Source organism: Pyrus communis, chromosome 1, assembly GCF_963583255.1.
Source record: "Pyrus communis chromosome 1, drPyrComm1.1, whole genome shotgun sequence".
In the NCBI taxonomy this organism is placed as follows: Eukaryota; Viridiplantae; Streptophyta; class Magnoliopsida; order Rosales; family Rosaceae; genus Pyrus; species Pyrus communis.
In genome coordinates, this window is record NC_084803.1 from 41,925,917 (window position 1) to 41,953,370 (window position 27,454).

At 37.2% G+C, this 27,454-nt stretch overlaps 3 protein-coding genes across 3 annotated transcripts; all 3 read right to left on the bottom strand.

The window, feature by feature from the left end:
* Window positions 1-84: 84 nt before the first annotated feature.
* LOC137718251 (kinetochore protein NUF2 homolog) lies at window positions 85-6,717 on the bottom strand. Its single transcript, XM_068457771.1, has 11 exons — window positions 6,521-6,717; window positions 5,985-6,203; window positions 5,274-5,364; window positions 5,007-5,186; window positions 4,126-4,215; window positions 3,192-3,299; window positions 2,893-2,946; window positions 2,641-2,755; window positions 2,311-2,468; window positions 2,130-2,225; window positions 85-2,019 (listed from the first exon to the last, which is right to left on the bottom strand). Exons 1-11 carry the CDS (start codon window positions 6,682-6,684, stop codon window positions 1,969-1,971), a joined length of 1,326 nt encoding a protein of 441 aa, XP_068313872.1. The 5' UTR covers window positions 6,685-6,717; the 3' UTR covers window positions 85-1,968.
* Window positions 6,718-7,839: 1,122 nt separating this feature from the next.
* On the bottom strand, window positions 7,840-18,084 carry LOC137740048 (uncharacterized). The gene is made up of 21 exons (XM_068479839.1): window positions 17,656-18,084; window positions 17,391-17,523; window positions 15,417-15,553; window positions 15,269-15,314; window positions 13,973-14,185; window positions 12,721-13,224; window positions 12,503-12,637; window positions 12,182-12,397; window positions 12,006-12,095; window positions 11,672-11,916; window positions 11,476-11,564; window positions 11,251-11,291; window positions 10,891-10,921; window positions 10,677-10,799; window positions 10,376-10,593; window positions 10,183-10,278; window positions 9,960-10,072; window positions 9,607-9,742; window positions 9,399-9,503; window positions 8,732-9,134; window positions 7,840-8,624 (listed from the first exon to the last, which is right to left on the bottom strand). Exons 1-20 carry the CDS (start codon window positions 17,928-17,930, stop codon window positions 8,934-8,936), a joined length of 3,147 nt encoding a protein of 1,048 aa, XP_068335940.1. The 5' UTR covers window positions 17,931-18,084; the 3' UTR covers window positions 7,840-8,624; window positions 8,732-8,933.
* A 5,553-nt stretch (window positions 18,085-23,637) lies between these two features.
* Window positions 23,638-27,109, bottom strand: LOC137710014 (putative calcium-transporting ATPase 13, plasma membrane-type). The gene has a single exon (XM_068448983.1). It carries the CDS (start codon window positions 26,931-26,933, stop codon window positions 23,850-23,852), a length of 3,084 nt encoding a protein of 1,027 aa, XP_068305084.1. The 5' UTR covers window positions 26,934-27,109; the 3' UTR covers window positions 23,638-23,849.
* Between the last annotated feature and the right edge of the window lie 345 nt (window positions 27,110-27,454).

A 27,454-nucleotide genomic window follows, 5' to 3' on the forward strand; every position in this document is an offset into this window, starting at 1 on the left:
CCTTGTTGTTACATTGCTAGTATTGATTTTTGGCTTCTCTGGTGCTGCCTGTATATGAGCATACTGAGATTACTGGTAGTCTCGAGTCCTAGATGGTTACGGAGCTATTTGTTTTTCAGACATCTAGATGTAATTCATGTAAGTGAAAAGCCTTTCGAACCCCACATTTTTGCTTTTGCCAATGACAACATTGATCTCGTCTTAACAACATTATCATTCTTTCACTCCTTTTTCATCGACCCTGACCCTGACCCTGAGTGACTATTCTTCGTTCTAATGTCCATCTCTTTCATCTCCATAGCTCCAATCTCTTAGATCTAGAGTAGTTGGACTTATCTTTCTCTGATTTCTGTTCTTCATTTAATAGACGAAAATAGAGGAACCCCCACCCCCCATTTCCTTGTTAAGTGTTCCTTGGTGGAACAAGAACTCGAGTTACACCAAAGCACAGGCCTTCCAAACTGACATTGATGAATCAAAAGCAGCACTTTGGTAGAGGCGTGAAACTTAAGACCTAGTTCTTGATGTTGTAGTCAAGTAGAGAAGTTGGTTTTTACTAGAACGTACGATGAAGTAGAATTTTGATGTTTGAATGTGGTTATGAGAGGAGTATTGGCATGTTTTATGCAATGCTTGCATTAGTTTAAAACCTGTTATGAGCTTATGTAAATGGCATTGAATCAGATGAATTTGTGAGCGGAACATAGTGAATTTATGTTTGTGAAATACCGCCAGATGATCGGTGCACATAGAAAGTCGGATGAACTTGGTTTTTTGTAATGTTACGTGACGACGGGTCCTTGGGGATCGAGTCAGGTGTTCTAGTTTTGTGTTGCAGTGTTCATAAACGTTAGAGATTTCAGAACCACTTCGTTTTTAGATTTCGAACTAAAAATCACCATAGTTATTAACTTATTATACCATGATAAGAGATTAATGGTTATCCTTAAACCAACAACCTCCTCCGTTGACCTCTGCCTCCAGCCGGTCGATTGGAACACTAAAAAGTCTTTCAGAGTACTTGGAACTTCAAACCTAAAGAAAGGGCAGCCAGCCACGTGTCAACGACGAATTAAACCGGTGATTGCGAGAGCAGCTGACCTAGCAGTGGTCGCAAGCATCCCTCTTTTCTTACTCACCATGTCACACGGCAGCTGTATGTGCACTAAAAAAGTCACCGTGCACTCGTCGTTATAAAAATAAAGAAAAATTAATGAAAATGACTTAAAAACTTTAAGTTTTAATGATAAGAACAAAATAAATTCTCATTAATTAATGAAAATGACTTAAAAACTTTAAGTTTTAATAATAAGAACAAAATAAATTCTCGTTATAAAAATAAAGGAAAATTAATGAAAATGACTTAAAAACTTTAAGTTTTAATGATAAGAACAAAATAAATGATAAAATGAATAGCATCAGGATTGACTTTTTAGTGTAAAAATGTGATTTTTCGTTAAAGTAAACAGTACTAGGAGCTTTTCGTTGAAACTTACCAAAAATAAAGGCAAGAGGTCATAATGATTACTTTAGAGTAATTCTCTTTAATAAACCATCTAAGGAAAAAGTAATCAAATTGGAGATTATTTAGTTGTTCGATACATAGGATTACCTAACGATCTCTGATTCGATCCACTTGTTCTTTTTGAGGTGCACGGTGAACATCGTTAATCACAACTGAAACGGAGATAAGGAGATGCAACTGGAAATGCAGCGAAGTATTGTTGGTTTCGTAAAGCACCCGACTGAATCTACTCTACATGTTAGCTACAACATGTCCAACTTTCAAAAGAAAAAGTGTGGCAACAATCATGTTAGCTACTCTACATGAATGCATACACAACCCAAACACAACTGGAAAATATATATACCTTAACTTTCCGCAGCTCATTTGTTGAAAGATACGCGGTACTTTCTGCGGTCAACTGACCAACAAAATCCAAACGAACTTGCTCCGTGCTCAACGAACTATTGGCTCTCCAACAGCAGGACCCTGATTGAGTTCTGGTACTGGTGGAACTGCAAGGAAAGGAACAATTGTTTCAGTGTGGAGGCAAAATGGAATCCAGTTATCCTATAGCCAGCCTAGCATCGAAAGGAACCAATGTTTCGGTGGCAAGGTACGTTACCTCTTTCATAAGCTCCTTGCATTTACGAGCTAATTCTTTCTGATCAGCTGCTCCAGATTCTTTTATTGATGCTGTCTTTGAAGTGATAGAATCCACCTACCAATTGCAAAGCTACAATATCAATTTGTACATCAGATTGAATGAGAGTGGCTCACTATTTATAAAGTACCTCAGAAAGTACCTCTTCGACTGCAGCTTCAACAGCTTTTTGCCTTGCTTCTAGATCACGCCTCCTAGATTCCACCTCCAGCTCCACGTTATTCAAATCTTTAGAAGCCTCCTCGAACTTCATATCTTTTTCCCTTTCTAGCTGCTTTTTTAATTCATTCAACTGTTCCACTGGAGAAAAAGAAACAGAGTTGGAAAATTTACGACTATCTACATTTTTCCTTCTTTCGATCATAAGCCCTATCGGTATGCTAGGAAAGAGGCTCAATAAGTTTTGCGAATGTTATAAAGGATCGAGATTTCTAAACTTTAATTAAGCAATTTACATTAGAATTCATCCTACCTTTTCCCTCCCGTTCAACCAGTTTGGCCTGAAGAGACTTGCTTACAACCCCATCGTCACTTAGTTTGGCCTTTACAGCCTTAAAGTCTCTGTCGACTGATTTAGCAGAATTAACCTAGTATATAAACAACTGCACGTTATGAAAGAATACGTTTAAAGCAACGCCACTTGCACTGCATGAATAAGAATGTCGACGGTGAAAATCCTTTATCACAAAGATCATTAAAGGATACAAAATTATGGTATGCATACCTGTTCTTGTATAGCCTGCATTTGGGCCAAGTGTTTTGACAATTTCTTAGAGACCTGACCATTAAAACTTTACAATGTTATATTATACTAAAGTACACACATTAGTAATTACTAAATTAAAAACAAAATTAAACATATAATTTTCAGTTTTTGTTAAGCTTCCATCAACTTACTAATTGTTTAAATTGCATCTTCTAGATCATCTATTTTCGGTAAAACGTATGAGGACATATTGCATCATATATAGATCAAGACTGGTGTTACAGATATCAACAGCATACTGTTTGATAATGGATTACCTTTGTATAAACCTCATCAACAGCGGTCTTCTCCTCCAAAGATTGCTTCGCTGACCTTTCAGCATTTTTCGCCTCCTCACGAACTGATTTCTTCTCTTCTAAAGCCCTCTTTAAGCCCAATAAAAACACAAATAATTTCTTTTAGTTGCAAAACGAGCAAAACTCTGGTGAGCAATCAATGAAAGAAAACTAAAGAAACACTGACCACAATCGACAAAATAATAAGCTTACTTTTACCTAGTAAGGTACAGAAACAAGTAATTTAAACCCTCATTAGGAAAATGCATAAGATGGAATCGAGTATCATAGGTAAACAGGCAACACAACAAATATTTGAGAAAAATGTCAAGTTAGAACGCTAAGGGAAAGGAGAACAGGCTATTATAATATAAGGGAGTCGAATGGGTAGAACAATTTATTTGTTATTAGAGGTTTTGTAGACTGGTAGTCGAATGACAACCAATTCGTGCAGGTACTATAAATATTCTGAATATAACAATTCCTCCAGAATGCTTCCACGGCAAGCCAGGAAATATTTTAGTATGAAGGAAATTGAGGCTCTAAAACCAATTGGCCATGGTGGAGTGGCCCAACTTCTTGTAAGCCCTCGCAACCTTTATCTTGAAGGAAAGTTCCTCCATGTTGTACTACTTGCCAATATTCTTGCAATGGAATAAGGCAAAAGCAGCAATTATTACTAATAATCTTATCTCAAATTCTTGCATCTCCTATAGTGGTCAGTAACAAGTTAAGGTTGTCATATGGATCTCCAAAGCATGACCATATAAAATCTACAAATTGCTTAACTACAGCAAATAAAACTAGAAAAACTCACGAGCCTTGTAACACCCAGAGTGGGGATGCAATCAACAGGAATGTAGTAGTACTATTTGGTGAACTGTCATTCAGTAAATAGAACTCGAAGAGAATATACCTGCAATTTATCTGGTGACTGAACAATTTTTGAGCGCAAATTTGCATTTTCTTGAACACTTTGTACCAAAGAAAACTCTGCACTAGAAACCTATAGTAAAAGAATACGCCAGAAGAATAATTACATAAATACATAATTAAAACATCTGGATGAAGAGTGATAATTACATAAATTTATACTTAAAAACATCTGGATGAAGAGTTGATCACAATAAATCAAAATTTAACACGGCATCAATTGAAAAGAAAAAGAATTTTATTAAATGAAGAAACATATACAAATAAGAATAATCTCTGACCTTGTTGAAGACTTGATACTATGTTTAACTGAAGATATGAAAATAAGGACTGGGAATAATTGTACTTAAAAAGGAATTTTTAAAACATTTCAGTTGTATCGCCTCTTCAATCCTAACACTTGGGAAAGATTGATCTATGTTGACCCATCTACTCTCCCTCCTACACACATAAGGTTAGAGTTTTGGGGAGCAACCACATGCACACACACTAGCATGCCCAACTTTAGTCAATCAAAGGGCCCAATCAAGAATAAGAAATCCAGGCTAACAAATACCACAATGGAAGTAGATGTGTTATCATTGAACTACATTTGGTGGATGTCACAAAGTCTAAGGAGGACCCGTGCAATTTTATTCTAATCTCACACTTTATAATTCTTTTAATGCCTGTTTATGAATCTTCATAACGAAATAACAGACGTTCCTAAATTTGTTCCTCTTCAAATTCTTAACAATTCAACACTACCAATTACTTAATCTGCAGCAATAACAAAAGCTTTCCTACCAGAGTTTATAATTTATTTGTGTTTTTTTTATGCTATTTAGAGCATATATCAGTTAGCCAAGCAGTCAATAATCTAACCTTTTCCTCTATTTCTCCAATCTTCTCCTTCAACTTCTGACGAGAAGTTCTCAGTGACTTTTGCTGATTGTTAAGGCCTGAAACAGTTTGGTGCAATTCTTTAACTTTTGCATCTAACTCTTGAACAAGGGGCAACTCCTTTTCTCTTACTTCATTGTAGTCTGCAATCTCTGCATTCAACTACAACACAAACATCTAGTGAATTGATGCATCTTCGACATTGAACCTTTTAGTTTATTAGAGGAACCTTTTTCATATTAAAGTTACCTGGGAAACCTTGTCCTCCCACCCTTTGCGTTGCTCATCTATGTCAGTTAATTGATCCACGACTTGGGTAAGGATATTCATTTTGGTCTCTCTGATATGTAACATAAACAACTATCTTGTGTGAGAAGCAATTATGATAGAACCAATTCAACCAGAATAATTGATCTTTTCATATGTGAAACATTTTCTCTTTTCCATTAAGTTCAAAATCGGAAGAACTATTGTCCTTCAGGAGAATTTTGATTTGTGATTCCTTATGAATATGTCTGACCCAAAAGAAAATTCCATCTCTCACTATCTCTCTCTCTCTCTCTCTCTCTCTCCCCAAAACAAAGGAGGCATCTGCATCTCTAGTGACTCTATGAACATTGTTCATTGAGAGAATGACAAGAAGAACAATCATTCACATACATTGAGCAATACTTATCACGGAGATTTTTTTTTTTTTTTTTGTGATCGATTACGGTAGTTTTAGTTTACCATTAACTGCAAACAAGTAACATCACTGTGTTAAGAACATACGGTCACACAAATTATAATAAGTTTGTCAAGATTCACAAATTAAATCATCCAACCATGCATCAGTTACATTCAAATCACAACTGGAGAGCCCAAACAAGAATTTATCTGAGTAATATAAGTAGTCATCACACACAAGCACTACGAAAAGTAAAATCTTTGAAACGAATAACTAACTACACAATATCTTACCTGTGAAGAGAGAAATTGAGAAGTGCACTGACAAAATATTCAGTCCGATCCGTCTCAGGTTTTATCATATCTTTTAGAGTAAATCTCTTAGGACAATCCACTAAAGCCACCACTTCCTTGATTCTGTTGTATAGCTTCATGGTCCGGACCGAGTCCATGTGAAAATCCGGGTTCTCGAGCTGCTCCAAGGCCGAAAACTCAACCTGCCCGTAATCTTCCCTGCATAAATCAGAAACCCCACGAAGATTTGAAGCTCAGACTCTCTTCTCTAGTAGCAAACATAAAATATTGAAAAACCAAAGCGCCGTTTGATATCCATTTCGTTTTTTTTAGTTACCACACTAGTTTACAGTTTTCAAACAAATGAAAATGAAATAGTTATCAAACGGCCCCTAAACATTGATCCTTGTTCATTTTTTGAATGTGAATCAAATGGAGCATCTGGGTCCAAACCCACCTCTGTAACTACCGAAAACGCAAAATCCCATAAGTGGACAAATTAGCGGGAAATTTAGGGTTTAAGGAGAGAGAAGTACTCGTGGAAGAAGTCGAGGGAGACGAGGATGCGGGTGTAGAGGTCGGCGACGAAATCAGGATTGGGGTTGACGAGATCGCGGTCGGAAATAACGACGATGTGAGCGTCGGCGAGGATTGTGACGATGTCGGAGCGAGTAAGCTTCGGGTACTCAAACTTCGACATTTCTTTCTTTCCCCAAATCTTTCACAAACTCGGTAGTTGGTACTGCCGAGTGGCCAAAAAGGGAAAGGCTCAAGAGATATAAAAGGGGAAATGGAACTGAATATTTTCCCGCTCCTTCCGATAATTGAAAATTTCTGTTATTTTGTTGGTTTGATAACCATTTCATTTTTTTTAGAACGAAAAAAAATTAAAACAAAAATTAAGAAAAAATGATTATCCATCCGTCGTTAAAATTTAAACTCGTATGAGTCAAATGTAAATTTCAAGTTATAAATGAAAGGAATGTGATAAAGAGTTGTATTTTTCGGAGTTCGGATGAAATTTTTAGTTAATAGGTCCTGAGGTTGGTCTTGAGGCTCGAATTCAATCCTCGTGGAAGGCCAAATCAAATGTGACAGGTTCATTGATTTACTTCAAATTTGTGTATGAGAAATGGGACTAACAGAGAATGAAACGGATGCTAAAAATTTAAATTGATTTAAAGAGATTTCATGTTTCATGTGTTGTTAAAGAGATTTCATGTTTTGTTTATTGAACATGTCCAACTTGCTCACAAGTTTGGCAAAATAGCCTGTTCGAAACTGCTTTTGTTAAAACATTTGCAAGCTGATATTCTGACTTAACTCTTGCTATCTCCATAATCTTTCAAAGTGATGACGATCTCTTGTGGAGGAGGAGTCATGGATTAAAAGAGAGACTTGTCATCCGTCCTTTAATAAGTAGCATCGAAATTAATAATCCAACACGAGTCAAGATCTCCTTACGCAACTAAGGCTTTTCTCAAATTTCTTGAATCATCTAGATCATCATAGAGGGATATCTGATCGAACAAGAGACAAGATTACTCCTCCCCCATAATTACAGTGGATTGATGCGATAGACAAATACTTGGCTCTTTCAATGTAAAAGAGTCATTCCTCCTTTTACATATGTTTGCATAAACTTTTCTTTTCATGATTTTAACTAATCATTTTGCTAATGTCACACTGTAATTTGCAGTTCAGTATAAATAGTGTAAGGAGCCAAGTGATATACATGATAAATAGAGATCGACAAGGAATCTTGGCATGCATGCTTCCGTCTAGAAAGAAACTTGCATATGTAACTCTTGGAACATCAATAATACTATGTCATGCGTAAGTGTCTCCCCTCAAGATTATAAGATAGTACGACTCTTAAGACTGTCATACTGTTGGGCGACCGATCGTGTGGTTCTTCGCGATCAGAATACACATCAAAGAGCTAGAGATTCAAGTTTGTTGTTTCAAAGTAGAAGATAGCCCTCACATTCCCTGCATCTCCTAACAACAATTCAGTATCGGAAATTATTTTTGCACGCCGTTTTTCACCACCCGCACAGCCTTAATTTGTTTCTAACCATTGAATTGAACAAATACGAGAACCAGGAGCCAAAAACTGTGCAAAAATTACTCCCCTTTTCGGATTTGATCAACGTGGGTTAGTTGTCGCTCCTATCGACTCTCGATTGACACTGGAATTAGTTACCAACCATGAAACAACATAAATTAACCATTCCCATATCCCAACTGCAAAGTAGTGCATTCTCTCATTAGACTTCAAACAAAAGTAACCTTATTAGTATGACTGCCAACAAACGAAAGCACCAACTTCACCGTTGGCAATTTGATTCTGCAATCAATAACTTACAGACAAGGCTGTGTTACACATGAACGACATACTATGGGTAAACATCATCTTCACTAATTCTATGTGGGGAAAGGCGAAATTTTCAAACCTATAGAAACCCCACAGCGAAGAACCGTAAAACTCAAACAATAAAATGCACACGAACGCTCAAAGCAGACAGGAGAATGGAGGGAAAAATTTGGGGAAAACGGATACCACAAGAGAATAGGGAAAAGAAGTAAAAGCATATCTCCAGCCTTGAAAAATGGAGGTGGTACTAGGAGGAGGATCACCTGTAAAACACGGGAACAAAAACACGTATAGAAGGTTAAAGCAATTTGCAAAATGGGGTTCATAGCCTCTTAGGGCACACTTTTCATACCGTAGGGTACAGGCATACCTTATAGAACAACGTTCTCCTCCAGGACTTCAGCCATCCCGGCTATTAAACACGGGAACAACATACCGCAGTCTTTGAATTGAAAATGAATCTCAGCAAAAAAGGCAAGTAGAAAATATTGGTGAAGAATCACAATTCACGGGCTCAATCGAACAGCTTCTTGGAGTAAATGCAACGAGAAGGCAAGCCACTGGCTCCTGAATCAGCTTTTCGGGACAAATGCAGCTAGGGCATTTGCATAAGCAGGGGAGAGGTTACTCAAAAGGGGCTGCATTTGATGACCATAGAGGGAAATCAGGTGAGAAAAAGCTCTTCCGATTTGTGCTTTTACTTCAGGAGTTTCAACCGGAGATGCCACAACTTGAGCAAATACATTAATCAATTCAGGGACTAGAGAAAGGATCTGCTTGGAACATAGAATGAGTGCGTAAGAAACTTATGGTCACCTCCATTTAAAAAAGGAAAAGAAAACAAGAAAAACAGAAAAGACCAAAAAAGTGCAACTTCTAGGACTACCCAATAGACATGGAGCTTCCATAGAGGGATCCCTCATCGTGTGTACGATATATGTACACATATATGATAAATGTGTGTGTGTATAAAATATATATCTTATCATTTTAATCTACACAAGTTTCAGACTGAAATCATGGAGCAGTGAACTAACCTGAGCATTCGATGATAAAACAAGTGTACAGATGCAACTATACACTGCCATGGACTCTTCACGATCTTCTTTTAGTGGAAGAGCCTTCAAGAAAACAGGAAGTACCTGCAAATGTATTAAGGAGATATATACTTAAGCTCAGCAAAAGAATAACAAAATGATGGAAGAATGATAACAGTAAGCCCGATAATGTCATCAGGACACTTACCTGATTCAATGGGATAGATTCAGGGTGCACCATTATCATCCTTGCCACTGCACCAGCTGCGTTATCCCTGACAGCATCATCTGGCTCAGATTCCCCAAATAGTGGGTAAAGTCCACGCAATATATCACCATAGTATCTGGAAAATGATTAAAGGACACGCTAGTGGAAGGCACATTCTAGGTTTCAACGCCAAACTTATTTCTACAAACAACATAACTTTAAAGATAATATTCGTCACAAATCCTGTAATACCTGAACTCAGAACACCAATCAGAGGACAAAGAAAATTCCAAAGAAAAAATAAGGAACAAGGAAAAGACATTAAAAAGTCCTTAAACATAAAAAAAGGATACTTCAACGTCCCTTCTCCCCCATTTTTACAGAACTCTCCAACACAAAAAGCAGCATTCCTTCTATTGGTGGCGTCTGATGATGCTAGTTCTTTGATTACCAAGGGCACCACCCTCTGAAACCAGACACAAATATCAGAAACTAGCTTAATGTATCCTAGAACTTAATGTACATTCTTAATTTTCTTTTAAAAGAACAATGTATAAGAAATTTGGTAAAATTTACATCGACGTATCCAGCAATTGGAGCACCCATGTCTTGAGCGACTTCAGCAAGGCAGGCAACAACCATTGTCCGATCTTGCAATGGCCGTGAAGCTCTCTGAACACACCAATGGTTAAATTAGGAAAATACCTATTCTAGCAAAACGCTAGCAAGGTCTTGCAACTAAATTTGATATAATATTTTTGCAACCCACCACGAATTTCATTAAAGGTTCAAATAGCCTAGCAAAAATAGGTGCAAAATGAGGACCCATTGACTTCGCAAAAGCAGGAAGAAGGTCAGAAACTGCGTCCATAAGTTCTTCATCATGTACAACATCATCGTCTTCAATTTCATCATCGGATTCTGTCTGCTGACAAGCTGATTCCTCCCGAAGCAGTACCAGAGTAGCATCAACAACCCGTGGTACATCTGATATTGGATGACATCATGTTATCAGCCTTTAGAAGTTACTTCAACAAATAGGATAACACCCAACTACAAATCATACTTACAAGGCTCAACAACCATATATCCATAATCCTTGATGATATCAGCAAGGCTCATACAAGCTTGAGCAACAACTTCCTTGTCATCATCTTCAGTCATAGTCTTGATATAAGTATTCATCACAGTATCTGCAGATTTTGAAGAGTTTGATGATAATGTAACAGAAAACCAGGATGAGGACAGGTACAAATATCTTCTGTTTTCAGGTCTTTATCTTACCCAGGATTTCCTTAGCCCTTGCTTGTCCTTCCTGCAAAACAAGAACACAAAAACATTTAGTACAATACTTTGATACCTAATAATTTCAAATGAAATCTCAACTATATACCAAGGTGACACCAAAAAGGAGGGTCCAAGAAGCCATTACAGTACACAGATGAATATGCTACAAACAAGTTTGCAAAACCAAATAACAGTGATCATGACACACACTTGCATGTACAGATCAATACTAAATATGTAAATGAAACAGGTGTCTGAAGTTTGTGTCATATTAAGTAATAAAAAATCAGACATGATTCAACATGGAAGAAGTCAGTAGTTAGAGAGAGAGAGAGAGAGAGATGAATGGCCACTAACATTATGATTCTGGTAAACTGCCTGTGCTGCTGTTAAAATATCTGTATTTGAAATCAACCAAACATGAGTTGTTAATGAACAAGTGATATTAATATCATACAATTAACAGAAAAACAAGACAGTACTCAATGAAAATTAACCAGCTCATCCACATTTCCAGTATCCTTTAAGATAAGTAACCTTTGACAGATAGCATGCAGATACAGACAAAAAGTTTGAACTCACGTTTCAGTGAAATGATTGCTTGTAGCCGAACATCTTCATGGAAATACCCTGAGTGTCGTACTAGGATCTTTAATGATTCCTCCAAATAGCTTAAAAGAAGTCAAAGATCTCAAAATCATATCTTATTGATTAACATTGTATATCCATAAACTTAGAATGCTAACCTAAAGATCAAATAAAATTACATGTTGGATACGGTGCATATGAGGCCTTCGTATGTAGTGCAAATAAGCCAAGAGCTTGAGTTGCAGCTGCTTTTTCATCTAAAACTCCTGTTCTTACGCTGATATTTCGTACTCTTGGCTCATCATGAGCTTCATCATCAGATGAAACTCCACCAAATCCATTAATGTTTTCATCATCAGACTCATCGATGTCCACTGCAGCTCCATCATCAAGATTGCAGGAAGAAAACGCCAGGGGTACGACATGAGGAAGATACTGTTTTCCAAAAAGGGAAAAATAACTCGTGAAAACGGGCATCAAGTGAATAATTATACTAAGCATTACCCAACTAAAGCCTTCCATACCTGTATAAAGCCATCATCCAAAATTTCTGACACATTGCTGAAGAATCCATGAATATACTCCCGAAGTTCACTGAATTCCAATCCAAAACCCTGTGATAACAGTAACACTAGATGTGTTAACTAACAACATTGAGACAAAATAATCATAGTCAAAGGAATGAGGAAATATAAATTACAGAAATTGCAGCTTCTATATAAGGGGGTAAAATTGGTTCCATCCTAGTTCTCCCCACACACATTGCAACTATTCCAACTAATTCAGTAGCTCTTGCTCGTGAACGAAGATCCTCATCATTACTAAGCACCAAGAAATTTTTCATCAACTCCAAAACCCCTTCAGCATATGGAATGAATGCCTGTTCGGAGGCAGATGCAACTGAACCAATCGCAGACTGCAATATGATGCAAATCAATAAATTTAAAATAATTCTTTGGATACCTAGATAATGTTTAAAAGAATTTACTTCAAATCTTTAGCCCAAAGAAGACCACCATACCATGCACGTCTCCTGCAAATTACGAGGGCTATTATGGAGGGCCCCCAGTAGTTTTCCCATCAATGGATCAAGGAATGGAAGAATTTCCTCACCCATGTTGTCACAAAATGCCGCCAAAGCATAATATGACTTCTCCTGCACATACAGATTGTTTTAATCATATCAAATACATATGAATAAACTACACCAATCTTCTAATTTTCTTCTACCAAACATACCTTCACTTCGTCAGATGCATCCTCGAGGGCATTCAAAATGCAAGGAAGCACACTTTGATAGTGGGAAACAATTTCAGGCTGCAAATGCTCCGCAAACTGACCCAATGCAAATGATGCAGCCCCCCTAACCATTTCCTCAGGATCTCTCAGAGCGCCTAAAACAATATGAAGAACTGGATCCAACTTATCTTTTATTATCTCCAAACAACCCTCTGAAATGACACCTAAAGCAGTAACAGATGCTTCCCGATATTTTGGATTTGCATTTTGACTGCTTAAAGAAGAAAATTCAAAGACAGGGTGGAAAACATGCTTTGGTATGTTCAAAGCCATAGTATCAATAACTTCTGCAGCAGCCCGATCTGGAGCAAGATCATCATCCTTATCTTCATCATTTGATTCTGCGAGCAATGGGCACATAACTTGCAGAATAGGGATGACCAGCTTATGCTTTTTGAGGGAATTGGATCTATACTTTGCTAGCCATGAAACTATCTGAACTGCCTGAGAAGCAACAAAAACGAAAGAGACAAAGATGAGGAATATTAACAGACAGAGAGCCTTGGTTTACCGATGAGAACCAACTCTTTTTTTTTTACCACTTCACCTTTCCATTTTTCCCTTATTAAAAAAAAAAAAAAAAAAAAAAAAAACAACTGAAAAGCGCAAAACCCACAGCAGCTCCAATTTCCGTCGATGTCTGTAATGGCTGCGCTGCCGGAAAATTGCCTCTCTCTCTCTCTCTCTCTCTCCAACTATCAAATCCGATCAGTCGGAAGCTGACGACCTTTCCGGCCCCCAGATTGTAGGTCAAAACCTGAGGCTGCAACAACCCAAAATCGCAATGCAACACTAGAGATCCCCACATACAACTGAGAGAGCTGATGGGGCTACGCACCCAAGCAACAGAGAGAGCACATCATCCAGTACACCGGATCTGCAAGAGCTAGTTAGGATCATATCTGAAGGGCAGAGTTGCCGGCCTTTGATCCCTCAGTTTGCATAGAGAGGAGAAAGAGAGGAAAGAGAGAAATAGCAAGCAGATGCAAGAGGGAATCCTTGGTGGGAGCGACTACGGTTTTCAGCTGTCTCAGTTTTTCATTTTCATATCTTGAGGGCCAAAATGGAAAGGAAAGTGGCAAAAAAATTTGGTCTCAAACGGAAATTGTTAGGTCCAGTCCCAAACTTTATCAGCCCAACCACAGCTTGAGAGCATACAGAAAAGACGAGAAAACTGACCCTTTTTACTAACCTGATGACGTGTATTAGATTCTAAACTTTGACTAGAGCATACTTCAAGAGAGAATTGCACAATGGATTTAACAGATTCCCCAAGAAGAGGTGCGGGAGATTCAATCAACTCATCAAAAATTTCAAAAGCAATAATAGCAACATCCTCCTCGCCGGCTGCAAGGCATTGTCTTGAAACATTTAAGATGCTGGGTATGAATTCTCGAAACTTCACCTGGATTGGTATGAATACGATAAATGCCAATAAAAACGAACTAATTAGTTACACTGCAAGAAATTTGGGAGAAAATGCAAATAACACAAAAAACAAAATGCCTGTTTGGCATGCTTGACATGAGATGTGGAAAGCATCAGATTACTTGGAATAAAATGCCAAAGGAATAAGATTGTCATGTTTGGTCAGTCAGACTTGGGATCTTATGTTGGTCTATTTAAGAATGTTGATTAAAGCGTGGTCACTATTTGGTCTTCAAATGAATCCCAAAATTATAACTGACTATCACCTGTGGTTTTGATGAGAGAGTAATTTTCTCTTGTGAAAATTTTATTTAAGGATTCAAAGAGGAACTTTAATCCTCTGTTCACAGTGAGTTAAATGATAAATCACATCACAGCCTCACTAAAAATCACGTTCTGAAATGCTATTTTTCATCAACCATTCAGCGCATAGCCAGCCAGGATCATATTCCATGAAATTCAAGCATTAGGTATACTAAAAGATGTAACAGCCAAAGAATATATGATCATGTCCAATAGAATAAAAAATCAAAGGAAAAATTACCATAGGTCTGATGTGTCTGTCAAATACAAAAAAATACAGTGTAATCTAGGACAAATGAATCTATGAGCTAAACCAAAATTTCTCTCACCAAAACCAGTCAAGAGCACGTTCCATCATACCAACAGAAGACTGAATTTATTTGTATATTTTTCTAAACCAAGAAAGAGATACTCTTGTTGTAAAGGTGATGGATACTTACAAATAATAGGTGATGGATCCTTATAAATAATGAAATAGTTGCTTTAGTTTATATTTCAAAAGCCTTATCTGTTTGGTGATTTTTGTGTTTAAATTTTTTTAATTGAATTGTTTAAAAAAATGCATTGTGCTATCAAACATGCTGAGTAGTAAACACATAGTAATTCACGGGAACTTTAAATCTTCAACATCATTTTAGGTTATCCAACTTACCCAAGTATAGAGGACAAACAGAAACAGATAATCAATATTGAAGAACATATTGCTCATAAAAGAATTTATTTGTGATATAAAGAGACAGCATGAATACAAACTCACCACTTCAACCCCATCATGAGTGAATTCCAGAAAAGACCCTACAGCCCTGGCATAACAATTCAACAATTCAAATGAGAAAACACAAGCTAATCACTTATTAGAAAAAGAAGCATAAATATATCAAACTTATGAATATAGTAAGCATTACTTGAGTGCAGCAACTCTGACGCGGTTGCTTGTCTCATCCTGCAGGCATTTCAAGAGAAGAGCTTGCAAATCTGCGAAATGTGGCCGAAAAGTATTCCCTATTGTTTCAGTCAAAGAGCTGAACAGGATCAATGCCACCTTATTTCAACAAAGCAAAACCAACCATATAAATCAGTATATTGAATCTGACCTACATACTAGCATAAACAATAGTGTGCATTCACAGTTGAATGATGGATTACATAAGTGGATAAGATGTCCGCAAAATAAAAACAAAGCCAAAAAAAAAAAAAAAAAAAAAAGATCAGTGAAACAACAAATGAAATACCCCTAAAAAGCAGCTATGAAAAATCCATAGCGGGGTTCCAATCCTATTTCTTTCCATCCATATTACCCATAACACAGCCAAAAAATACAACCCCATAAAGTCCTGGTTTTCTACCACTTTCCTGGTATTTTTATTTTATGCTTCTCTCATATAAAAGCAACGCAATCTCTGGAAATAACCCATCTCCTCTCGAAGCTTCAGAACCACCAGATAATGTAAAAAGACATGATCAACAGATTCTAGACAATGCTTGCAAAGGATGAACCTTTGAGGGCATTAGTTTAGTGGGTCTCCTTTCCGGAAGCATTTCGCGCATGTTAACCTTCCCCTGAGCCCCTAGCCAGGTAAAGACTTTCGCATTGGGGAACTTTAGACTTCATAATCAAACCATATGGCTGAAAATCCATATCTGTATCATATTTAACTATTTAAGCAAAGGACAGCAATAGGATTTGATGGAAAAGCTTCCCAATGATTCCAGACTCCATCAACTTGAGTCAGCTCTTGAAGGATATAACCATATCTGTTCTATTCTTAACAGCAAAGCCGATAATTCTCCTACCTCCTCATCACACAAATTCCTTTGATAGCTCAATTCATAGACCATCCATTTCCACTCAATATAAGTTAATCAAGTTCACCTGATTAAGTTATTTAATGATTTAGAACAGTGGTAAAAGTGCAGGTTTTCTGTTGTTTGTTGCCCAAAGCATAAACAGAAACTTGTGATATCTTCCAAACATATGCTCATCAATTCTTCTCCACCCTTTTTTGCATTTCTCTTTCATATTACAAAATTGGGTCACGTTGCCGCACCTGTTTGGAGTGGCATGCATTTGACCAAGAAATAGTTACCTATCGATGGCTTGGATTACTTGGGCTTTAAGATAAATTAGAAGGAAACTACTCTATGGAGATGTTTAATTTTGGCTGCAGTCAAAATTATTTTTTGCGACAAACTCAAAGATTTTATTAAGAGACAACAATAACGATACATAGCAGAAAATATGTCCAATAAAAAAGTGCAGAACCTCTAGCATATTAGCTGTTAAACAGCATATAAAAAGGTCCAACAAAAACAATACAGCACTATCCCAATCAGCTGCCTTCTAATCTGCAGTAATACAGGAGAATGATATATCCCAAAAGAAATTGATGCCCACAATGATACCCAATTGCAACCACTATCCTCAAGCCTTCCACTTCCCCCCTAGAATCTCCAATAATCCTATTATTTAGTCCTATACGAAATACCCCACACTGGCCAACAAACCACCTCCAAAAGATTCTTGTTATGTTCCCCTACTCCAAAACTATAATGCATAAGGTTTCTCAACAAGCATAATCGCACAACTCATGAATCACCCTGGCTATATTAGCTTCCATACACAATTTATGCCACAACTTTGGACATTGTAAGGCAATGAAGGGAAAAAGCGGTCAAACTTTCAGCTTCCATTTTGCAAATAATGCACCAAAGGTTTAGTCTTACCAACCATTACGCCTCCTCTTGTGCGTAATGTCACAAGTGTTCATGAACTTTCAGGATTACAATTATATAGAGCGCAATGAAGTTAACATGGGGAACGATATAGAGAGTGCAACAAGAAAAAGAAAAGGGCTTTTTCAGAACACAACGGAAATTACCTCTCTATGTTCTTCCTGTGCACTCTGACTACATTGAAACAGAAAGGGCAACAAATCCGGCCATTCTCCAGCCGGGACCGCATATTTTGCAACGACGCTAACCACATTGGCACTGGCTCTCCTCACCGGCGGACTGCATAAACACCATGAAGATCAATAAGCAAACCATTTTGAATGTAAAGCAAATAAATGACACTGACACACAAGCTCAAGCAATTAAGCATCACCCAAAATCGAAAACAAAGCAATAGATATAAATTCAGACCTGTGCTCCATTGTGATGCTCTCAATGAGGGACTGCTTAACGAGGTGTTTACTCTGAGGAGAGAGCTTGGCCCAGTGTCCAGTGATCTTCTTCCTCAAAAGCACGGCGGCCAATTGCCGCACGTTCGGCGTCTTGGCAGTGCGGAGGTGCTGTACGAGCGCAGGAACCACCTGGGGGTCCTTGGCCAACCGCTTTATCTGGTCCTCCGCCTGCCGCCGGGCGTCGTTGTCCGGCATCAGGAATTGTATCAGCAAAAGCTCCAGTGACTGCGACATGTCGTCTGCTCTAGTCTCTCTCAGTCTCTCTGTATACCTAGGGTTTCTGGTACCGTTCGTGCGACGCTGTTTCGGGTGGGGCAAGTTTCCAGCGAGGGGAAATGGAGGTTTAGTGCGAGGGTTTTTTATTAGGTTTTTGGAGAGGGAGTCTCTGCTGCTGCTGACGCCGCTTTGCTTCGGAGTGAAGGCTTTATATACGTTGTGGGGACGCTCTGGACAGACAAGTGGCTCGTAATTTCGTAACGTCGGATATACGGTTGTCGCCCGTGGACCCATGCCTTGTGCAAGTAAAAATACTCTGAACATAACTTCGTAATTATAATCGAAACCGTTTATATTATACATTATGATGTAAAATTATTTTTTATAAAAAAATTAATTAAAACTAAGAGTGTTTGGTCGATTAACTATAACAAACAGATAAACAATTTATAACACTTTTATCCATTATTTTTTTTTTTATACAATTTAATGACTAACGATTATATATTTTATTAATTATTTGTAGAGATTATTATGAATACAAAACTCTATGAATTGACAACTAAAGTATTTTGAGGGAGACTTCTTTGAAACCTTGAGAAGCCATTCGAAACAAAAAGTTTTATTTAAAACATTCACCTACTTGAAGTCAATCTTCAGAAATTTATGGGTGTCTTATTTTACCTCTTACCACCAAGTTCGTTAATAAATCTATTAAAATGGTTTGCGTGGCGCAAATGTAACGCATTGTTGTTGAGATGTGCGTCACATGTGCACATAAAATTTGTTAGATTCTTATTTTTCTTATTTTAAAAAGAAATTTTGAATTCAAAACACCCGACTATTATTAATTTTTTTAGCCAAATTGTACTTATTGTCACACATCTTAGCAACAATGGGTCCTAGTTTTGACATATATATAGTTTTGACAAATTTGTTAATGGGTTTGGACACAATAGAGCAAAGTGAAAAACGAGTTGAGTTTTATTTTTCATATTTGGAAAAGATAATTTTGAATTCAAAATACCCAACTATTATTACTTTTCAGCCAAATTGTACTTATTGCGACATATATCAACAACATTGGGTCTTAGTTTTGTAACGTAAATGGTTTTGACGGATTTAGACACTATGGAGCAACCTGAGAAACGAGTTAGTTTCAGGTGGTTGAGTAGCAAAATTTGATTTAGGAGATTAAGTGAGAATCGAGTTCAATCTCAAGAGGACTCAAGTTCAATTTGAAGAGGTTTAGATGTAAGTACTAAACCGTGCGAGGTTTTTCTAGTCCTATGAGTTGTCCTAATGGCTCATTTACTAATCTGTAATCAGAATAAGAAGAATTGAATTGAATTGAAGAGGAGTTGGAATATGGTGGAATCAGATTCCTATTAGAATTGTTTACTAAATTTTTAAGGAATCAGAATAGGAATAGTAATAAACCATATAAGTTGTTTACTAATTAATTATAATAGCCCGTATTTAATAAAAAATGATTCTATATTATATATATGTGTGCGTGGATAATTATTTTTACGTAATGATTTTATTAGATTTGTTTTATACAAGAATCTACTTTCGATATGTAAAATAGTCTCAGCGTAAAATCCTTTGAGTAAATTGTAGCAATGGTCCCTTAACTTTAATCAAATTGGAGCAATGGTCCCTCAACTAAAAATCCAATCAAAATGTGTAGCTATGGTTCTTTTTGTTAATTTCGTTAAAATTTTGTTAAAATAAATTATGTTGGAAGGACCATTGCTATAATTGGGATCTCTCAGCTTATCAAAACATGTAGCTATAGTCATTTTCGTCAATTTCGTTAAAATTTTGTCAAAATGAGTTAAAGTTGAGGGACCATTTCTCCAGTTGGATTAAAGTTAACGGACCAATGATAATGAATTTTTAGTTGAAGGATCATAGTTGTACGTTTTGATGAGTTGAGGGACCAATGGTAATGAATTTTTAGTTGAGGGACCATTGCTTCAATTGAGTGAAAGTTAAGGGAACATTGCTACAATTTACTCAAATCCTCTTTGCTGCAAAATTATTTCAAACTAGCTAGTATTATTTCATTTTCATATGTAATTAGAGATATTATTTAGTTTGAATTGGAGAAAGGGATTATGATGAGTTTGGCTTGATTTTTCTCATGAAGGCAAGGTGCCATTTTGACAATCATTAGAGAGTAAAGAGTAGGTATTATTCATTACTCTAAAATAAGAGGTGGAAGTATATATAAGGGTGAGTTGGCAAAGTTGATAACCATTAGGATGATATTCATCACTCTAAATAGAGGAAGATGAAAACTTATTGTGGTTAGAACATTTCGCATTGCCTTTGATGCGAGGAACATCTTGCATGATATTCATTAGTTCATGATTAACTTAACACTTGTTGTTTTTCCATTGGAATACATATCATTCTTAATGATTAGGACAACACTTGTTGCCTTGTTATTGGAACACATTTTATGGTAAGGATTAGCACACTTGGCTTCTTTCTATTGGCACATTTAGGAGTTTTTTTTGGAGAGAAAGATGTCATGCAATCTTTGTAAAGGAAGGAGCAAGAACTAACGGAAGACATGGAGAAAAAGAGAGAGGAAGAAGAAGAAAAAAGAAACAGAACAACTCCAACAAAAAACCATTCTCCCCTTCAAATTACCTCTTATCTTTCTTTTACATATTGTTAAAGCTTTAAGATATCTTTCATTGTATTTGTAGGTCTCTTATATACAGTTAAATACAATGAAAGCAAACCCCAGTGGATGTAGTCGATTTGGTGAACCACTTAAATCTTGTGTTGTTTATGCATTTACATTTTGAGATCATTGCCATGAGAAGCACTCCACTAAACCATCGAAAATCTCCATTTACTTCCCTTGAGAATGTTGTAAAATAAGAGAGAAAATTTCCAGAAAATGCATGAGAGCTTACCCAATAGAATTGCTCTATGGAACTCAAATGGGTTTATGCATCAATATCACCTAGAGAGAGATGGAGTAAAATGGTGAAGTAATATTTCTCAATTAGATTGTTGTGTGTTATCCATACTATATATTATTGATAATATAATACGATTTTGGCTACTAACAATTTGATTAGTGTTGCAGATATAATACAATTTTGGCTACTAACTGTTTGATTAGTGTTATAGATATTATAGAGCATGTGATTATTGATATCCTTGCTACATGGCATATACATAAGCATTCTTGTAAAGTAAGAAAAAGAGTTGTGAGGATATTTAAGGGCTGAAGTTTGCCTTGAATATAAAATTATGAACCTTGTACACGTCAGGCGTCGGGGGAAGGACTTGAGTATACAACTGGTTGGTTATAAAATAATGAACCTTGTATATGTTAGCGTGTCGGGGAAATGACTTGAATATACAAGCCTTGAATATACAATTGGGCGTTGGGAGAAGTGTCTATATAATAAAGTGGAAATTGAGAATTTGATTATGAAAAATTGGGTTTAAGGGATGAACGGGAGTTAACTCATATTTAAGGTATTCGGAGCCAAGTGGTATAAGCATAGTATGGGACGTGTAGACTTGGATGCCTTAGGTACGTGTGAGCGGGGTTAGAAGGGAGTGAGTACATTCATGCATCTCATTTGTGTATATTTTATGTATTTGCAAGAATTGTCACATTTTAATTATTATTTTGTTGGTAGTTTAGGTTGTAAAGTAATTTGTACACTATTTTATTCCGATGCGTATTCAATAAATTTTATGTATGTAAAATTTTGTTATACGTTGTATTGAGTAATCATTACAAATTTTTTATTTTATTTTTCCCCATATCTTGGTTGTAGAATTTATTTCTATAACTAAGATATGACTCACACCATAACTCGTGAATAGTCTTTATTCACGTATCCAATGGTATCAGAGCTTAGGGATTAGATACCCTAGGATAATACCTGTGTTTGTTACCAGATTTGTGGAATAGACTTGAAATTAGAATTCTATTGAATTTCATATATTACTTTTTTATATAATGCTGAGATTTGATTTTCTTGATTGGTGGTAATTTCTTGAGGAACTAGAATGCGTGTGTAGACTTATACTATAAATGATAAGAATTCCAGGTCACTGGAAGAGCGACAAATCGTAGAAAGTAAAGTTATATATGTGTGGGCGTGTCTGTGCGTATTTATGTATGTATGATTACAGGAATGCTCTCCTAAGTTTCTCATTTTGAGGATCTGTGAGGTCCTATTTCATTTCAACTCTTAAGATTAATTTGATTGTGAAATAATCCAAAATATGATATTATCCATGTTACAACATAACAAAATAATAATTTTGATAAAAAAAAAAAAGAGTTTTAAGCATGAATGTCATATATATGGTATGTTGTAACAAGAATAATATCATGTTTTGTTATTATCCCTGTTACAATATTATTATTCTGTTATGTTGTAACATGGATAATATCATATTTTGGATTATTTCACAGTCAAATTAATCTTAAAGTTGAAATGAAATAGGACCTCACAGGTTCTCAAAATGAGGACTTTAGGTGAGCATTTCTGTGTATGATTATCCATATCTTTTGGAAATTAACTTTTGTGTTAGGAAAACGTTGGAAGTATTTAATGATGTTCCTTTATTTCAATATATTTATTTGTGTGATAGTTTTATAAAAATAGCACTTTAACTACTTATTGTTGTTTAACGTTTGAAATTGGTTCACAGGAATATAATTTCTTGAGTAAATGTTTGTAAATTTTGATGGGGAAACGTATTCAGATGTAATTCATTCCTACTCACAAAGGAAAAGGAAAGAAAAAGGTCATTGCGAAGTGAAATTCTCATTCCTACACGAGTTGATAATGTCGGTAATATTTCTCATTCCTATAAAACAACGGGTTGTGTGATGAGTTAGTTAAATCTCATTCCTACATAGTTTTGGACTGTGTGATGAGATAAAATTGTAAATAACATGTGATGAGAATATAGGAGTCCAATTAGTAAGGTGATTGGTGAGTTACATTTCCGATTTGTATAACCATCCATTTTCCTACACTGATTTTCTAGTAAGAGACTAATTTCATTTTCCTCTCAGATTTATTATAAAGGTGTTCAATTTATATGCTAGAGTTGGAAGGCACTATAATTGGAGAATTGCAATCCACTTGACATGGAAGGGTTGTCTCCGTCCAACCACTCTAATCAAATATTTTACTAATGCTTTTCAACTATTACTATACCTTTTGTGATATATTTTTTTATGTTTTTGAGGTTTGTTTTTCTTACTTAAACAATAATCAAGGTTTTACAAATTTCGAGGATGAAATTTATTTTAAGGAGGATGGATTGTAATATCTCATATTAAAAAATGATTATATATTATATATGTGTGTGTGGGTAATTATTTTTACGTAATGATTTTATTATATTTGTTTTATACAAGAATCTACTTTTGATATGTAAAATAGTCTCAACATAAAATCCTTTTTGCTACAAATTATTTCAAAAACTAGTTAATTTTATTTCACACTATAGGCTTTACTTACTATGAACTTTTTTTTATGTTTGTAGTACAACGATATATTTTTACATTAAAGAAAAGGGAAGTTCGACTAAGGCACAAATGAGTAACCTAATTTAATATTGAATTCGTAGTTACTATGAACTATTAACCATAAAATAAGCAAAGACTATTTTTATGCTTTGAGAAAAGCTCAAAAAGAATTAGCAACATTACATTATTGGGACTAAAGTTTTAATAACATTATCAACTAAAAACAGATGTTGAACATACTTGCATCCTACAAACATATGTTGTACAGCAAAGTTTAAATTACATTATTTTAGTATAATAAAAGAATGTAAGAAATAATTAAACAAAAATTCATATCAAACTGTGATTTACACGTACCAGTCTCTATCGAATTGGGTCTTCAATCCTTCAAAATCAAAGGTGCTTCAAATAGAGTTCTTCGACTTCTTCATCTTGAGATAGCTGAAAATAGGACTCTCAGGAACAGGAATCGACTTGACAATCCAACCAATCGGCCAAGAGACTGCTGCAATACCAACACAAGCACCCCACTGCCCCCAATTCAACCTTTCTGTATCTGCAAACTTCTTCAAAAACTCCACCATCACCACCTGCAGCAAAATTGTGACACCAATAATTCCCAAAAACAACTTGTTGGTGTGAATTCCTCTGAACACATTCTTCTTCTCAAGCTTTCTTGCATTGAACTCATTGAACACCTGGCACAGCACAAATGTGTTGAAGATCAGTGTGTCCTTCACCTTGTCCTCCACACCGAAGATCGATTTTCCCTTGAACTGCAATGTCAGGAGGATTGCAATCTGGTAGAGTGCTTGAGGCAGGAGGTTCCTCCACATTATATTGGTGATCAGAGGCTCCGTCCTCCCGACCGGTTTTTTCTTCATGAGCTCTTTTGTTGGCTTCTCTGTGGCGAGAGCCAGAGCACCTAGTGTGTCCATGATCAAATTCACCCACAGTAACTGAACAGCTGTTAACGGGACTTCACCAGCGGAAATTGCTGCTACAAAGTTGATCACTAGCGCTGCGACATTGACGGTGAGTTGGAATTGGATGAACTTCTGGATGTTTTCGTAAACACATCTTCCCCACCTTAAAACTGTGGCCACTGACGAAAAGTTGTCGTCCATGATCACGATATCCGAGCTCTCTTTCGCGACTTCTGTGCCTTGAATCCCCATGGAAAGTCCGATGTCAGCTTCTTTCAATGCGGGCGCATCGTTGGTGCCATCCCCTGTCACCGCCACCACATGGCCTAGCTGTTTCAAGCACTGCACCATGAGAAGCTTGTCAAAGGGGGAGGACCTTGCCATCACACAGATTTTGTCCACCTTCTCCATCCTTTCTTCCGGTGTGTAGTTGCGAAATTGTACGCCTTCTATCACTGCGCCGCTGAAGAACATGTCCTGATCAGGCTTGAGTATCCCGCATTCTGTGGCTATTGCTTTTGCAGTGAACACATTGTCGCCCGTGATCATTTTAACATTCACCCCTGCATGTTGACAGTCTTCAACAGCTTTCTTCACCCCCGGCCGGCATGGATCTTTTAACCCAACAAGGCCTAATAGTGTCAATCCATCTTCTTTTAGCAAATTTTTATGTTCTTGATCATCCACTTGCTCTTGTACCTCAATTTCTGTGTGTGCAAAAGCAATGCATCTGAGGCTGCTCGCCGCCATACCTTGGATAATCTGCTCAAATTTCAATTTCGCGTTCTCATCCATATCTTTAACCACTCCAGATGCATTGTAGTAACTTGTACACATTGCTAATACCATCTCTGCAGCTCCTTTCCAATGTGCTTGCATAGAATCGTCCACCTTACGCTTCATCAAAACCCCGCTTCGTTTCTTCTGCGAATTGAAGGCCTCGACATAGAGAATGCTGCAACTCTTCACCACTTTCTGCATATCCATCTTGGCCCCATGCACTGCCCACGAAAGAATCGCTTTCTCAGTAGGACTCCCCGAGATTTCAATTTCCAAACCCGAATTAGGCTGGAACACACTCCCGGTTGTGTTCAGAGCAACCCCTTCATGAATCAAGTTACGAACAAAAGGAGATATGGACGAATACGCCTCTTCTTCCACGGGTTCCTCGCCTAGCCAAAACTTGGTCACCTTCATTTCATTCATGGTGAGAGTGCCTGTTTTATCGGTACAAATGACGGTTGCAGACCCCATCGTCTCACAAGCAGAAAGCTTCCTCACCATCGCCTTATCTGCCATCATTCTCTTCATCGAATACGCAAGCGTTAGAGTCACAGCCAGAGGCAGGCCTTCCGGAATTGCCACCACAACAATTGTAACCGCAGCCGCTACAATCCCTACGACCGCGTTTAATATGTCGTCAACTTTAGTCTTGCTGCCATTATACTCCCGGTTTCCATTCTCGTCCTCTGTATTTCCAGTGAAATACCTAACCATCAAGACAATCAAGACTAAAAATGCAACTACCAAACCGACTTTACCAATCGATGACGTTAGCTTGTTGAGCCGAGCTTGCAGAGGCGTCTCTTCACCATTGTCGCGGCTGATTTGGCTCATCATTTCGCCCCATGTCGTGTTCATTCCAACAGAGGTGACAAGCATCCGAGCGTAGCCATCAGCCACTTTTGTGCCAGAAAACAAGAAAGGATTCTGGTGGTGACTAATTTCGACATGATCACTCTCCCCTGTCATGCTCGATTCATCTACTTGTAACGAATGGCCGTCTAGAAACAATCCATCGGCCGGAACTTGGTCTCCGATCTTTAAACAAATGACATCACCAACTACAATTTCGAATATCGAAATCTGCTGCCGCCTGCCACCTCTCACGGCTTCGATTTGGACATTGTCGCTGACTTTAGACAACTTATCAAACTGTCTGTTCTGTCTAAAATTACTCACAGCAGAAACAGATATTACCAGAATAATTGCGAGAAATATGCTTCCGCCATCGATCCATCCATCTTCTAGACCGTGCACTTTGATTCCCAAGCCAAGAGAAAGCGTAGCGCAGCCTAAGAGGATGAGAATTGTGAGGTCTTTGAAGGCCTCCCACACAAAGTGGAAGAACCCTTTTGTTGGTGGCTTCTTGTACGTGTTCGAGCCGAATGCTTTGAGTCTTTTCGCAATGTCGTCTTCAGGATCATCACCGCCATGGACTCCGTGCTCTGCGTCAGTTTTGAGAGCTGAGGCAATTTCTTCAACCCCTCCTAGCTCCTGAAGCTGGTTGAGATTTTTCTGCTTGACAAGGTTAGTGAGGGTAGTTTGATCAATTTGGAATAAGCTATACGATGGCTCGACAGTAATGGCGGTATAAGAAGGAGATGGAGATGTTTTGGTGTTTTTGTATTTTGGTAGTGAAAGGTTGAAGGCTCTAAAGCAGTAGATTGTGGCAAAAGCATAACGCCATTTTCTTTGGTGTTTGCTAAGAGTGCTTTTTGGAACATCAAAAAGCAGCTCGATTTCAATGCACGCCAACTTTGCATGCAGGGTGGTAGACATGCTTAAAGGAAAACTGCTTCCAAGTTTAGAAATCGCAATGAAGGCGGCAGCCGCAGAGAGAGATGATGACTGCTGTGGCCAAATTTAAACAACTACCGACCGAAATACTATCACGGATTCCCAATATAGGTACAGAAAAAGCTTCGGAGATGAACGAAATATATCTCAAATGGCAAACAAATAAATGGAAGCAATTGTTGTTCCTCATAAGTTTGCGTGAGTATCTACTTATAGCCAGGTAGTTTACTTAGAGCGGACGAGAAGTTCAGTGGAGACGTACGTGTTACCGACGGCATAAAGTAAAGTTTCCCGCGTTAAGTATTATTTCTTTTCGAATTCACAGCCAATGCCAAACATCATGGTGGTAGCTTTTCGGAAACCAAGCAGAAGCAGCAGAGGGCATGAGGGCACAAGTTCGTACGTTCATGTAGTATAAAAAAGAAGACGAGCCGCCATGGTGTAATGGGAATCAAAGTCGGTTTTTCAAAACAAAATGATGAATATCTTGAGCGCACAAACTC